Here is a 15874-nt window from a genome sequence, read left to right on the forward strand (position 1 = left end):
GTTTTCTGATGGGACAACCTCATTACACTCATCTGGCTTCAATTCCTTCCTCATAATAATGAATGGATCAATTGCATTCTATGAATGGATCAATTGCATTCTATGTGTTTAAAAAGACTGCTATTTTAAATAGATAGAATATACGTATGAAGAGCACAGGCGTCAAACCACACCCTGCTCCATTCAGCTATTAGCCTTTTCCAGTTCCTCCCTCCTGAGTTGTTGAAATGGAAATATATTTTAGGATTTTCAATTTTTCTGCCAAGAAATCACACAGCCATGCTCCTTGCAGTGCAGTTTGGAATGGAGATCAAACTGAGCACAGAGACTGCAAGTCTGCAACACAGCTAAATGCAGCTCATCTGCACTTACTAGTTATTTGGAAATCAGAGCATCTTAGCCATAGGTCATTATCTACTCAATAGGAGGTGGGCAAGGCCGTCTGGTTGTCAGTTGGCATTAACTGATTCATCACAGATTGATTTGTCAGATTCACAACACATTTTTTTGTGACAGGATTTTTATTCATTGAACAGGTTGATGATATATTTATTAATCAAGACATTACAAACTTGTGTTGCTATCAGTTATGACTAAACCTGTTTCCTGATTATAAAATATTACCAAGAGAACATCATACAATGCTGTTAGAAAGAGCCTGACAGCCTTAAAGGTCCAATGTGTAGAGTTCAGGAAGTGTCCTTTTGGAATATGATGTGTTTGATACGCACAACCCATCATCCATAGCCATTCATATTTAATCTAAAAATAATTTGAATTCTGAAGAAACAACAGCTGAAATGGAATGGGGCAAAGTATCATAAAGCTGGTCAATGCTCAATTAATATCTAAATCTATACAGCAGATGAAGACAAAAAAGGCCAGTGAAAAACTGAAAGCTTCTTTTTTCCTGATCCTGCAGGTCATGGTACATTGTTTTCAAGGTAGAATACAGCGATGGGCACCAAGTATCCTGTCAAATCTGCACAATGGTCACTTCAGGGTTATTGGTGCTTTACAATGCCAAAAATGAAACATTCCTGGTTGATGGCGTTTAATATTTACCAAGACAGTCTCCGTGTGTCTGTGTGATACAATATAATGCTATCAACAAAGCTCATTGGAGTCAGAAAACGAATTCAGGTACTAGAAAATCACATTAACAAATTCTTACTTTTAGAAAATTACATAAATGGTCATTTTTGTTAATAAGACACATGCTTCAAAGCGCATCAACTGTTGAAAGACAGAAACCTTTGTCGGGCGGAATTGTAATAAATGCAAGAGAATTACGAACAAAGTGCTTGGTGATCGGATGGACTTAAAGATAAAAGTCACTTGTTAAGTCAGGCAAACATTTCTTTGTTGTAGAACTAATATGAGAGCAGAAATAATCTTATTGGTTGAGTTAAAAATGGCAGGGAGAGAAATAAGCTGCTTTAGCTGTCTGAAATATTCAACATGTATTCAACAAAAGCTTAGAAACATGACTACAATTTCAGAACATTGCCTGGCCAACTAGCCACTCCAGTAGCAAACATCAGACAGAAATTCAACTCCTCTAAATTGATTCTGGCTACAATTTATTCCAAAATTGACTTGACTTAACTGAACACTGAGCTGACCCAGCTGTTGGCCTTCACTTTTTGAATACTAAAACTTTTATCCATTCATTTTCTAAACCGCTTTATCCTCACGAGGGCAGGCTGGAGCCTATCCCAGCAGTCTGGGGGGTACACCCTAAATTGGCCACCAGCCAATCGCAGATGATTTTTTTTTGTTTAAAAACATATTTCTAATTGAAAATGATTTTAATTGAAAACAACCATAACAAAATTTAGATTTTATAGTATTTTGGAGTCTGGAAACATTCAGTATTTGAAAGTGGTACACCAAAAGACTTTATTTTTTATTTTTTATATAATGACGTGTACATGTGTTCACAAATGGTTGACCACAGTGCAGCTGCAGGATTTGTGCTTCTTACGTTTGTCCGGCGCAACAGGATGTAAAATGACAAGCCAAATTTTAAACCCTAACTGACACCAACTATGAGTATAAGCAGAAAGACGATGCATCTAGTGTTTCTTTAACAAATGACACCAACTTCTGAGCTGGCATGCATATTATGGAGGTTTTAGCTTATTCGCAGGAATTTGTCATTTTGACAATTTTTTTTCATGAGAAATGGCAACATGACAAGGCAAATTTTAAATTTCGTCTTGTAAATAGATATATATGAAACAGAGTGGTTTTGTAAAGCTAAAGTTGTTGAGGTTTTTATTTAAAACCATTTGAGATGTGATTAGTCATGCTTCTTGGCTTCTCACACTCCAGCCTCCTCTGTATAAATTATAAAGCAGCTGAAACTATGAAATGGCATTTATGGTATGAAATGCAAGCCTAGAATTCCTTTAAATGGATCATCACAAATTCTATAGACACATGGGCCAGCTTGTTGGTACCCTTCCAATAAAAAGGAACTTTCAATTTGCACTGAATTAATCTGAAACTGACAGGAGCGTGCTAAACTGCATTAGACATTGGTAGAGTGTCCGCCCTGAGACTGGAAGGTTTTGGGTTTAAACCCTGGCTGGGTCATACTAAAGACTAAAAATGGAACCCATTGCCTCCCTACTTGGCACTCAGCATTAAGGGTTGGAATTTGGGGGTTAGATCACCAAATGATTCCCGAGCGCGGCACCGCTGCTGCTCACTGCTCCCCTCTCCCCCAGTGGATGGAGCAAAATCACACGGGGATGGGTTAAATGCAGAGGACAAATTTCACCACACCCAGATGAGTGTGTGATGATGATCATTGGGACTTTGACAAGCCACAAACTTTCTAGGAGAAAGTCCTTCGCAAAGATGAAACAAAATTGGAGCTTTTTGGCAAGTCTTTTTAACTTTAGCTTTACATGCACGTTTATTACATTTTCACCTAATGTGAATTATGGACGAGACTGCAACATCAAACACAGGGTGTCTGTAGTACTGTCTGTGCAGAGTACAGTGAATCGATCATTGGAGGCATTTCTTTCTTTCACTGAAGGGTTCCAAAAAAATTGCCAATAGGTCTATTTGTTTTTTCACTTCTCAAATAGTTAGCCAGCCTGCTGACATTTCTTGAATACACATAATATACGTATGTACATGAGCTCTGCTTGTTGAACATGAACTCACCTTGTAAGATTATGTCAAAAGTCTCCGCCCATTCAACAGCAAGGTCATTTGTTTGAATTACATGCTGTAAGTTATGGTATATCCTCAGTCTTAAGACAAATAAAATATAAAATACTGAGCACTTCAAGTCCAAAAGAGCAGGTATGCTGCGAGGTTACTGTATTTGTGGCAGCTCTCACTGGTCGACAAAATGTACCCGATATGTAACCTGATTGCCATTGTCCCAGGCATACAAAACCTTCTCCTTGGGGTTATAATCGATTTGTGTGGTGTATGAATACTCATTGGTAAAGGCCAGACGTGGAATAGCCTCTGTGTTGGTATGGGTGTCATAAGCATAGCGCACCTCTCCTTCCTTCTGGTTGTACACATTGACAGCATACAAGACACCACAGATGATGAAACAATTGCCATAAGAGTTCCTCTTGAGACCTGTCCTCCAGGTTGTTTCCTTTTTTAGGGACAGGTCTCCGGGATCAAGTTTACTAATGATGACGACTTCTTGTTGGTTGTAGTCATAATCTAATGAGGGATAGATCACCCACAGTCCACTTTCATCCACTGCAAAGTCAATATCAGAGTGACCTCTCCATTTCCATGGGGTGGTATCCTCATAAACCACATCATGCAACAATGTCCAGGCAGCCACATATCGCATCTTCAGGTCATACTTGATGATGTTCTTGGTGAAGGCTCTATTGTAGTAGAAGGCTCCATTATAAACCACATGACCTGTGCCAATCCAATTGTAAGGAAGTTTGAAAAGGTTGCTCCAGCGGCCTGCAGCAGGGAAAACATTGAATTAGTTTTCTATTACACCTTCTATTTTGTTAGGGAACCAGGGTTCTCTACTCTGAGACACCAAATTTTCATGTGAGCTGGAGACATGTAAAAGAAAAGGCCCTCGGCACAAAACCCCAAGATGCCGCAGTCTTTACACTTGAGTATACCTGCTCTGTCTACGAATACGGAGCTCTGAGACTAACAACTGATTTGTTCTTTAGACGGTTGTTCTTCTGGAAATTGTTGTGTAGTCGATTTGATTATGATTGTGTTTAAATCACATCATACAAGCCGCAGGATAAAATTAACTACATGTTTGATTAAACCTTACTGTAAAAACACCTTTAGGAGCAGGCATTGGTAATAAAGACTAATCTTTTGACCAGGCCTTATTAGGCTTAATCCAATTTCTGTGGCTGTTAAAACTTGGAAATTAATCAGTCAAAATATCAGAGCATGTGATATGTAATTTTCTGGACACATTCAAGATATGCACACAAATTGAGGCAATTGTGGGAACTCCATATTGTATGTCTTGTGCTCACATTGCGTGGCTTTTGAGAGCTCAATGTAAAGTCACTTGCTCAGGAAGTTCAGGAACCCTCTGCTGTGTTATAGTAATTAATATGTTCCATTGTTGTGTGTATGAGGATATCTTCACGGTGCTATTGACAATGTTTGTACAATACCAGACTGTATGTAGAAATTGGTATTATGTGACATGACCGTTTGTTTAGTAATTCACGACTGAACCAACATATTGTGTACCTCTGGTGTCATTTTTAAATCACATCCTATTGGTCCTCCTAACCTTTCAACCTCAAGGAGTTTGATATAGATTTGAAAATATAGAAATCCCAAAGACAAAAACAGTGTGGTTAAACCCCCCAACCACCCACATCACCAGAGCCAACCCACATTGCTAATCCCTTCCTACTGGGCCTTGTTCAAAGGAAAGGCCAGACCACATGTCAGAGAACAGCAGGCATCACTGCCACTCACCAAGACAGCTAGTCATCCGCACACAGCTGTGAGCTCACCTCACTGCAGGATGCTTTAAATGCAAGTGAGTTTAGAAAGCCCATTGTCCAAACAGATCTACATCAACAAGCCAAATCCTATGAAGAGAGATCTTAACTTTTTAAAAGAGTGTAATCCAATTCCTCGGTTGATGTGCATGTAGGAGTTGATTTCCCCACCCTCTAAAGGAATGAAACAACCAAGACCTAAATTCCTCAGATCCAAGCGGTTTCACAGAGTGCTTTGCAAAGAGTGAGCTTAATTCCATTAACCCCACATCCAATCAAGCTCTATTGTTATGGTTTTAACAGGGCAGCGAGTGTGTCTGTTGTAATTTTTATTTATTTATTTTATTTATTTTATTTATTCTATTTTATTTATTTATTTATTTATTTATTTAATTTATTCCGCACACACAAAATAACACAAATGTCACATGAAGAAAAAAATTCAAAGAAAATAGTCATGCACAAGGAAGACTAGAAACCCTGACGGGCTTATAAAGTGTCTCCCTCAGACTTCAAGTTAAGATTAAAGACAATTTTATAAAAATATATCTAATCAATCAATTAGCCTACTATTTGAAGTATGATTAAAATCAGTGGTAATTAGAAAGGGACAGTAATAATAACTTAATAAACAAAAAATGGTAATAAATCCTTAGTAAACAAATAATAGCATCATCAAGGCAAAATAATAACAGTAGCCAACCTAACTCAGGTAATAACTACTATAGTTCATAGTGCATATGTGATTTGTGAATGTGTTGTTTCACGGCAGTTTTAAACATGAAGGACGAAAGGTCGAAGAAATGAATAGGAAGTTGATTAAATACTTTGGCACCCCTGAAATGAAAACTAAATTTGGACAGGGAAGTTCACACGGGGGGCAACTCATGTCTCACTTTATTTCTGGTGTTATGACAGTGATAGTCTTCCCTTCTCCTGTAAAAGCTATTGAGTGTAATGAGGAACTGATTGTGGGTTGCTTTGAAGACAAACTGAGCTGTGTGGTATATGCTGAGAATTGATAGTTCCTGAAATACCGGGAGTGAATGAGCAAGGTCGTTAGCATGTAGAATGATTCGGACACAACGCTTTTGTAGACAATAGATGCGATTCAACTTGGTAGGATGAGTGCTGGCCCAAATTACGTTGCAATAATTGATATATGGATAGATTAGGAGTAATAGATCTTCAGAGTTGTTTTTCTGTCCAAAGTATGCCGTAGTTTGCTCAAAATACCAGTATTCCTAGTAATTTTAGAAGATATTGTACTAATATGAGGTTTCCAGCATAGTTTGTCATCAATTAATATGCCCAGAAATTTGACAGTGAGTCGTCACCTTATCGTGGTGGAGGATATTTGCGTGCCCCTATGATCCTAGGAGCCATGTTGTCTGGGGCTTCATGCCCCTGGTAGGGTCACCCATGGCAAAAGGGTCCTAGGTGAGGGGCCAGACAAAGCACGGCTTCATCATCATCCCCTTATGATGAAAAAGATATATGGATGTCGTTTTCCCTCGCCCGGACGCGGGTCACCGGGGCCCCTCTCTGGAGCCAGGCCTGGAGGTAGGGCTCGAAGGCGAGCGCCTGGTGGCCGGGCCTTCGCTCATGGGGTCCGGTCGGGCATAGCCCGAAAAGAAGACGTGGGTCCCCCTTCCAATGGGCTCACCACCTATAGGAGGGGCCAAAGGGGTCGGGTGCATAGTGAGCTGGGCGGCGGCCAAAGGCGGGGACCTTGGCGGTCCGATCCCCGGCTGCAGAGGCTAGCTCTAGGGACATGGAATGTCACCTCTCTGGCTGGAAAGGAGCCCCAGCTGGTGTGTGAGGCAGAAAAGTTCCGACTAGACATAGTCGGACTTGCCTCCACACATAGTTTGGGCTCTGGTACAAGCCCTCTCGAGAGGGGCTGGACTCTCTTCCACTCTGGCGTTGCCCACGGTGAGAGGCGTCGAGCAGGTGTTGGCATACTTATTGCCCCCCGGCTGGGCGCCTGCACATTGGGGTTCACCCCGGTGAGCGAGAGGGTAGCCTCCCTCCGCCTTCGGGTGGGGGGACGGGTCCTGACTGTTGTTTGTGTCTATGCACCGAACGGCAGCTCAGAGTACCCACCCTTCTTAGAGTCCCTGGAGGAAGTGCTGGAGAGTGCTCCTTCTGGGCACTCCATCGTTCTACTGGGTGACTTCAATGCTCACGTGGGCAATGACAGTGAGACCTGGCAGGGCGTGATTGGGAGGAACAGCCCGGGTCCCCCCGATCTGAACCCGAGCGGTGTTCTATTATTGGACTTCTGTGCTCGACACGGATTTTCTATAATGAACACCATGTTCAAGCATAAGGGTATCCATGTGTGCACTTGGCACCAGGACACCCTAGGCCGCAGTTCGTTGATCGACCTTGTAGTCGTGTCATCGGATTTGCGGCCGCATGTTTTGGACACTCGGGTAAAGAGAGGGGCGGAGCTGTCAACTGATCACCATCTGGTGGTGGGTTGGCTCCGATGGTGGGGGAAGATGCCGGTCCGACCTGGCAGACCCAAACGCTCTGTGAGGGTCTGCTGGGAACGTCTGGCAGAATCCCTTGTCAGGAAGAGCTTCAACTCCCACCTCCGGCAGAAGGGGAGGCGGGGGACATTGAGTCCGAGTGGACCTTGTTCCGCGCCTCTATTGTTGAGGCAGCCGACCGGAGCTGTGGCCGTAAGGTTTTTGGTGCCTGTCGTGGCGGCAATCCCCGAACCCGCTGGTGGACACCGGCGGTAAGGGATGCCGTCAAGCTGAAGAAGGATTCCTATAGGGCCTTTTTGGCCTGCGGGACTCCGGAGGCAGCTGACAGGTACCGGATGGCCAAGCGGAACTCGGGCGTGGGAGGAGTTTGGCGAGGCCATGGAGAATGACTTCCGGACGGCTTCAAGGAAATTCTGGTCCACCATCCGGCGTCTCAGGAGGGGGAAGCAGTGCACGGTCAACACTGTTTACAGTGAAGATGGTGTGCTGCTGACCTCGACTCGGGATGTTGTGAGTCGGTGGGGGGAATACTTCGAAGACCTCCTCAATTCCACCAACACACCTTCCTTTGTGGAAGCAGGGCCTGAGGACTCTGAGGCGGACTCTCCAATCTCGGAGGTCGAAGTCACTGAGGTAGTTAAAAAACTCCTTGGTGGCAAGGCCCCGGGGTGGATGAGATCCGCCCGGAGTTCTTAAAGGCTCTGGATGTTGTGGGGCTGTCTTGGCTGACACGCCTCTACAGCATTGCGTGGACATCAGGGACGGTGCCTCTGGATTGGCAGACTGGGGTGGTGGTTCCCCTCTTTAAGAAGGGGGACCGGAGGGTGTGTTCCAATTACAGGGGAATCACACTCCTCAGCCTCCCTGGTAAGGTCTATTCAGGGGTGCTGGAGAGGAGGATCTGTCGGGAGGTCGAACCTCGGATTCAGGAGGAGCAGTGTGGCTTTCGTCCTGGCCGTGGAACAGTGGACCAGCTCTACACCCTCGGCAGGATCCTCGAGGGTGCATGGGAGTTCGCCCAACCAGTCCACATGTGCTTTGTGGACTTGGAGAAGGCGTTCGACCGTGTCCCTCATGAGGTTCTCTGGAGGGTGCTTCGGGAGTACGGGGTGCCGAGCCAACTGATAAGGGCGGTTCGGTCCTTGTATCACCGATGCCAGAGTTTGGTCCGCATTTCCGGCAGTAAGTCGGATTCGTTCCCAGTGAGGGTTGGACTCCGCCAAGGCTGCCCTTTGTCACCGATTCTGTTCATAATTTTTATGGACAGAATTTCTAGGCGCAGCCGAGGCGTTGAGGGGGTCCGGTTTGGGGACCTCAGCATCGCGTCACTGCTTTTTGCAGATGACGTGGTGCTGTTGGCTTCTTCAGTCCGTGATCTCCAGCTCTCACTGGAGCGGTTCGCAGCCGAGTGTGAAGCGGTCGGGATGAGGGTCAGCACCTCCAAATCTGAGTCCATGGTCCTCGGTCGGAAAAGGGTGGAATGCCCCCTCCGGATCGGGGATAAGATCCTGCCCCAAGTGGAGGAGTTCAAGTATCTTGGGGTCTTGTTCACGGGTGAGGGCGGGATGGAGCGTGAGATTGACAGGCGGATCGGTGCAGCGTCGGCAGTAATGCGGACTCTGTACTATGGGTCGTGACCGAAAGAACGAGGTCCAGGATACAAACGGCTGAAATGAGTTTCCTCCGCAGGATGTCCGGGCTCTCCCTTAGAGATAGGGTGAGAAGCTCGGTCATCCGGGAGAGACTCGGAGTAGAACCGCTGCTCCTCCACGTTGAGAGGAGCCAGATGAGGTGGCTCGGGCATCTCATCAGGATGCCTCCTGGACGCCTCCCCGGAGGTGTTCCGGGCATGTCCCACCGGTAGGAGACCCCGGGGACGACCCAGGACGCGCTGGAGAGACTACGTCTCTCGGCTGGCCTGGGAACGCCTTGGGATCCCCCGGGATGAGCTGGAGGAAGTGGCTGGGGAGAGGGAGGTCTGGGCTGCCCCCGCGACCCGACCCCGGATAAGCGGAAGAAGATGAAGTGAAGTGAAGAAATTTGACAGATCAAGAAAAAGAAATTAACTTATTGTCAATAAAGACCGCTACGTCTTTGTTGCACAAACAACTTTTTCTACAGTTGAACAATAAGAAGTTTGCTTTTTTTATATTCAAAGACAATTTATTTGCTTTGAACCACAGAGAAAACGTTTGCAATTCGTTGTTTATTACTGAGCGAAGGTGTTTGAGATTGGTATGTGAATAAACAACACTAGTATCGTCAGCAAATAAGATGGTTGACAGATGGTGAGAGGCTCTACAGAGATCGTTAATATATAATAACATCGTTAATTAATAACAATTGGAAGATGATTGAAAGCTATGAGGAAGTGGTGTAGGTGTTTCCAAGGGCACGCGCTCATGCACTTCCCTGGCTAGTCAACATTTGTTTGACTGATCAAAGGGACAATTTGCTACAGGACTCAACATCCAAATCCAACCAAGATCAGAGAATCTCCTTTAAAACAGGAGGCAATAAATGGGATAGCCCCTGTCATAAATGGTCTTTGGTCAGGAGGAATCATTAGGAAGTGCTCAAACTCTTCTCGCAAACACTCCTATTTGCCCAGTTCAAAAGGGGAATAAAATTGATTAGTGAATGACACAAGATTTGCAAAAAGCAGACAAGAACAGTCCTTGGCAGATAGCATAATCAGAGCACTTAAACTGAAAGAGGTGTCAAATGCAAATTTACTGCCGACTGATCTTCTTTCCCCACATGTTGACAACCCCATCAAGCCAGGAGACTGGGTCTACATCAAAGTCATCAAAGAAAGAACTAGGCCAACCCACGGTGGGAGGGACCATTCCGAGTCTTGCTGACTACCCCCACCGCAGTAAAGATTGCTGATCGGCCCAGCTGGATTCACCTCAGCCACTGCAAGTTGCAGAGAGTGCTGGAGCCCTCATTCGGAGTGGTGAGGAAGACTGACTACAAAGGGGTCTCATCGTTTAGGGTGGGGCGTCTCAATGTTGGTAAAGAATCCATCGATCCTCACTCGGCTAGGCGAGGGAATGTCCCAGTGTCTCTGCCATTCTAGTAGCAACTGGGCTCCATATGCCAGGTGGATTCTTTGCTCCGTTGTGGCTGGAGCGTGCTATGCTTCATGGGCTCATCTGAATAGACCATTTGACAATGTCAACCGTGGAAGAAGATGGTCACATGATGAGAACTTTGAGGACTGGTCATGGGACCCCAGAAACCCATATGAAGCCAATGCTTGGTACCGGTATATAAAGTTCACTGTGAGAGCTCACACACAGGAGGGATGCTATGTGTGTTCCAAACTCCCCCATTCCTCCACACAAGTTTACTTGGAGGCCAGAGCAATGAATGTCACTGAAGCGAAATGTATGGCATCCATGGGAGGAGTTGGATATCAACACCGTGCTGTCACAGTCAGTGATGCCGACCCTTTCCGCCCTGGACTTGAAGACGGTACCTGTGATCAGCTTTTCTGGACAAATCCCAATGTGACTGTTAAAGGATGAACATTGCCGCAAGCGGCCTACACAGAGAGGCTACCTGGAGTGAACTACACGTGCTACATCCAAGGGAATACAACCCACAAATGCACTGACGACGGCTGTTCTCCAGGAGGAAACTGCATGGGAGCTTTGGACATCACCACTGAGTGTCAGGATAAGAGAGCCATTTCAAGTGCTAAGGGCTCTCCTACCAACATGGCTGCACCATCAAACAGAAACCTACTTCATACAGAATGGCTGTTGGCTTTGTGGTCACATGGTTTATCCGATGCTGCCCGCCAATTGGACAGGAGTGTGTGCACTAGTGTGGGTGACCGACCACACCTACAGGATACAACATCATCAGCTGACGACAGCACACAACTCTTCTGGACGTCGACGCAGGGCTGTTGCGACCTTTGAACCACATGATCCCATTTGGGGTGCGAATGTTCCAGACGACCATAAAGTATGGTTCGTCGGAGACAAAGTTGATCATGCGCTTTTTCCTTGGATCGGAGTTGGAAAACAATCAGTCTTCATCGAGACACTGAACTATTGTTTTCAATCCTTTGTGAATCTCTCGCTGCAAGTCAATGATGGACAAAATAGAGAGATTCAGGCTCTTAGACTGATGGTCTTGCAAAACAGGGTGGTTCTGGACTTGATGACTGCAGCACAAGGTGGTGTGTGCCACATTATTGGGACTTCCTGTTGCACTTACATTCCAGGAGACAGTGACACGCACATCAGGGAAGCCATGAACTCACTAAGGAATTTACAGCAGGCCATGTCGGAGGATAAAATACCACATCAATGGGATTTCTTTTCATGGCTATTCTCTGGCGCTTGGTGGCAATTGCTGTTGAGACTTGTGATGCTAGTGATTTTTGTGCTGGTATTGTTGTGCTTGTTTACGACCTGTTATCCCATATTTGAAGTCTGCTGTGACAAGGATTGTGTCTTCTAGCGTAGCACAGGTGCAAATTCAACTTCTCAGGCATGTTGTATGTGATGACTATAGTGTGCTGCAAAACGTGGATTGCGTAGATGCTGTTTAGCCAAGCATGTGTTACAGAAACTTGATGATTTGACCATTGAAAATGCCTCGCGAGTGACGGATACAATGATGTACTGTTTCTGTTTTTTTTGTTTTTAGTTTTTATTGATAGCATTCTGGTCGCCTAAGGCAGAGGGGCCGTGTGAAACCTTTCCTGCATTAAAACATCTTGCCGCAGGTTTTTTACTCACACACTAAAATTGAACTGGAGTATTGAGGAAAACCCTCCTCTTCGCTAGGAATTATTGCTGCCATTGTTTGTTGTTTTTATCATGTATCAGCCTTCACAATCCCCAACCCGTCCCCTATCATTTGTTTTTATTGAACTTTTTTTATTATTATTTTTACTATTCTTCTTTCTTCATTATATTTTCTTGCTTATGTTTGTTAAATGGGGTGACATAATCATATGATAAACAGGAGAGATATGTTAGGGTTGATAGATTTGTTTGATCCTATGCTTGTGTTGGAATGTAACCTGTAATAATTAACATAGCTAGTCCTGTCTTAACAAAGTAGTAGAACAAAGTGCGAAGATCATTTGAACTGATTGACCAACTGCAGAGTCAGCAATCAGAGGTGTTCTGTTTACACAACGTAAAACGCCCCATGCTGTGATCCCCCGAGAGGCCAGGGGTTCACCTCCACCTTGGCCACTCTCACCCCCACCGTACTTCTCTCAATAAATACTCTCTTGCAAGAATCCAAAGTCAGACTTTGTTCGAACATTGCTGTACCTACAGTAACGAAAAAACTCTCCACTTGCAAGTGCTGGCCCTCTGCCTGGGAGAGGCTCTGATGAGAGGTTTAGTAGATTAGTCTCCCTTAATCGATGGATGGCTGGGTTCTGTCAAAAGCAGGGACTGTATTTTATAGATAACTGGTCCTCCTTCTGGGGCCGCCCCGACCTGCTGAGGAAGGACGGCCTTCATCCTAACCGTGAAGGCGCCTTCACTCTTTCTAGGAATATAGATTATTGTTAGAGCCACTCATGACAGGTCACTTTAGAGCAGGCTGGGGCACCTGTCAGGATGGGTTTGGAGTCAGTTAAGTTAAAGTTAACTAGCGCTAGGCTAGACTTCCAGCATGCACATAGCTCCTTGTGTAGACTAGAGCGTCACAGTTTGAATAGTGCTACAGTACACATGAACACACTTTCTACTGAGGCGGCAGACAAATCCAATCGCTCCACCCCGACCAGTATAGCTGATGATATGGTGCCTGTTTCAGATAATATTACGTGTGTACCAAATATTTACTATCAAATTCCTACGGTCGTATCGTCTCACCGCGCTAATGAAGAATTAAGAGGTGATGTCAGGCCCAGAGAACACAATCTTACTTTCATTTCGTTTAAAAATCCTTTGATAGATACAAACCCTGATCGACCGATTACACTTAAACTTGGTTTTATGAATATTAGATCGCTTCATACGAAAGCAGTTCTCGTTAATGACCTCATCACGGAACATAATCTAAATGTATTTGGTCTTTGCGAGACCTGGTTAAAACCTAATGAACTGCTACCGCTTAATGAGGCCTCGCCTCCAAATTTTGTGAGCTCACATGTGGCGCGTCCTCGAAAAAAGGATGGGTGTGTTGCCCTCATCTCAGATTCCAAACTTATATTTACGCCTCGTTTGATTAACGTATTTAAAACATTTGAAGTTCTCACTGTCCGATCCACCGCTTTACCGTCATTTTATCTTGTTGTTATTTACCGTCCACCCGGGGCTTACTCTGGCTTCCTGGACGAATTTTCAGAATTCATGGCTGATCTAGTGACAAATGCGGATAATATAATAATCATGGCCGATTTTAATATTCACATGAATTTACCGTCAGAGCCACTTACTTCGGCATTTCAGACTCTAACTGAAACGTTTGGTTTTACGCAAGCCGTACAGGCAGCAACGCATAAAAATGGAAATACCTTAGATCTGGTATTATCCAGAGGACTGGCAACCTCAAATATAACAGTACTGCCATACACTACTGTTTTGTCTGATCATTACTTAATAAAATTTGAAATTTCAGTTCTTAGTCAAAGACAAGAGATCAATCAGAATTATAGCAGTCGTAATATTAACTCCATGACTGCAACTGCGCTATCTGAGCAACTGCTACCAGCATCTGCCGTATTCCCCCCATATACCGGCACTATTGATAATCTTACAAATGAATTCAACGCTGCATTGTTAAATGCCATCGACTCTGTGGCGCCGCTACGTCTGAAAACTTTTTGAGTTTTTCCTTGCCCTTTTGGGAGCTCGAGATCAGGGGATGCTTTGAGAATAATTGTCAATTGTTTGTCTATGTGAAGCCCTTTGAGACTGCTTGTGATTTAGGGCTATACAAATAAACTTGACTTGACTTAAAGGGCATACTGTCTCCCGTGTGGTTCTTGCAAAATAAGTTAGAGTGAACATCTCTAACAGTCTATTGTATCAAATGCCTTGGATAAATCAAGGAAAACTGCAATAGAGTATTCTTTCATATCGTGAGCTTTGTATAGTTTCTCTGTTAAATGAGAGATAGCCATGTATGTTGAATGAGACTTACGAAAGCCAAACTGGTGTTCATATAGTATACTGTGATTATTGAGGAAACTACACAGTCTATTGTGGGCAGGTTTTTACAAGAACTTGGACATGACAGGTAAAATAGATATTGGGCAATAATTGGTACGAACTGTTGGGTCATCATTTTTAAAGATTGGTCCAATTTTAGCCAACTTTACGTAATTCCTGGGGGGACAATGCCCTTTGAGAAAGACAAGTTAAAAATGTAACATAAGGGTTGCAGATTGCAACTTCTTTCACAAGTCTGGAGTCAAAGTGATCATGACCAGAACAAGTGTTTTTAAGAGATGAAATTATGTTATGAATCTCTTGTTCAGCGGATGGGGTTAGAGTAAAAGCTGCAGAAGTACTAGTCTCCATAGAATTGATTGGGTTATCGGCTACTTGTGGAATTTGTCTGGCTAAAGTTGGTCCAATTTCTGTGAAGAATTCATTAAATTTACAGGCGATTGTTTTGGGATCTGATAAAGGCTTGTCATTAACTATGAACTCAGAGGGAAATGGATTAGATGATTTCTTTTTATTCAGGATTTCCTTGACTGTAGATCACAAGGCTTTCATGTTCTTGCTGCTTTTGACGATTTCATTGGCATGTTTCTTTTTTGCAGCTCTGATCACATGGTTGAGTTTGTTTCTATATTGTTTGTACTTGTCATGATTCATAGATGAAGGATTAGCGATGAATTTGTACAGTTTATTTTTGTGCCCAATAGATTTAGTAATTGCCCGACTAGCCCAAGGCTTCGAACAATATTCACGTTTAAGGCTTCTATACTTTATGGGAAAAGAATAATTATAATCCTTGCTCAGATCCTCCAAGAATATGGTGTATGCCTGCTGGGGATCAGGGTTCCTTAATGCAGCATCCCAGCTACTGTTTTGAACTTGCATTTTAAACTTGGAGATTGTTTGTTGATTAACAAGTCTATATGTGTCCATCGGTTTCCCAGTAGGAAGGAGTGTTTGCTCGTGAGGAGGTAAGAGAGAATACGGGAAGGTGATCAGAGATATCTGAGTATAGAATTCCAGACAAGTGATCTCTGTCAAGTATTTTCAGTTATTCTCGTAGGTTTAGAAGTCATAGGCTTAAAACAGAAAGAAGACAGACTATCCAGGAAAGACAGACTTTGTTCCTCAGAGTCCATAATGTTGATGTTGAAATCCTCCATGAGGAAACATTTCTTATTTTCTTAAGACATTATAGATAGCTCATTAGTGAGATTGGTTAACA

General features: G+C 44.0%; 1 protein-coding gene across 4 annotated transcripts in view; it reads right to left on the bottom strand.

Moving 5' to 3' along the window:
* Positions 1-459: 459 nt before the first annotated feature.
* olfml2a (olfactomedin-like 2A) overlaps positions 460-15874 on the bottom strand; it is a 36661-nt gene continuing 21246 nt past the window's right edge. For 2 of the 4 annotated variants that reach the window (XM_085909682.1, XM_085909679.1), the window contains one exon: positions 460-3963. In XM_085909682.1, coding sequence (XP_085765808.1) covers positions 3359-3963 — 605 coding nt within the window. In that variant the 3' untranslated portion in view covers positions 460-3358. The remainder of the gene's footprint in view (positions 3964-15874) is intronic. The other 2 variants (XM_085909681.1, XM_085909680.1) reach the window with 1 other exon arrangement.

Source organism: Syngnathus leptorhynchus, chromosome 4, assembly GCF_054491065.1.
Source record: "Syngnathus leptorhynchus isolate UIUO chromosome 4, UIUO_Slep, whole genome shotgun sequence".
Taxonomy (NCBI): Eukaryota; Metazoa; Chordata; class Actinopteri; order Syngnathiformes; family Syngnathidae; genus Syngnathus; species Syngnathus leptorhynchus.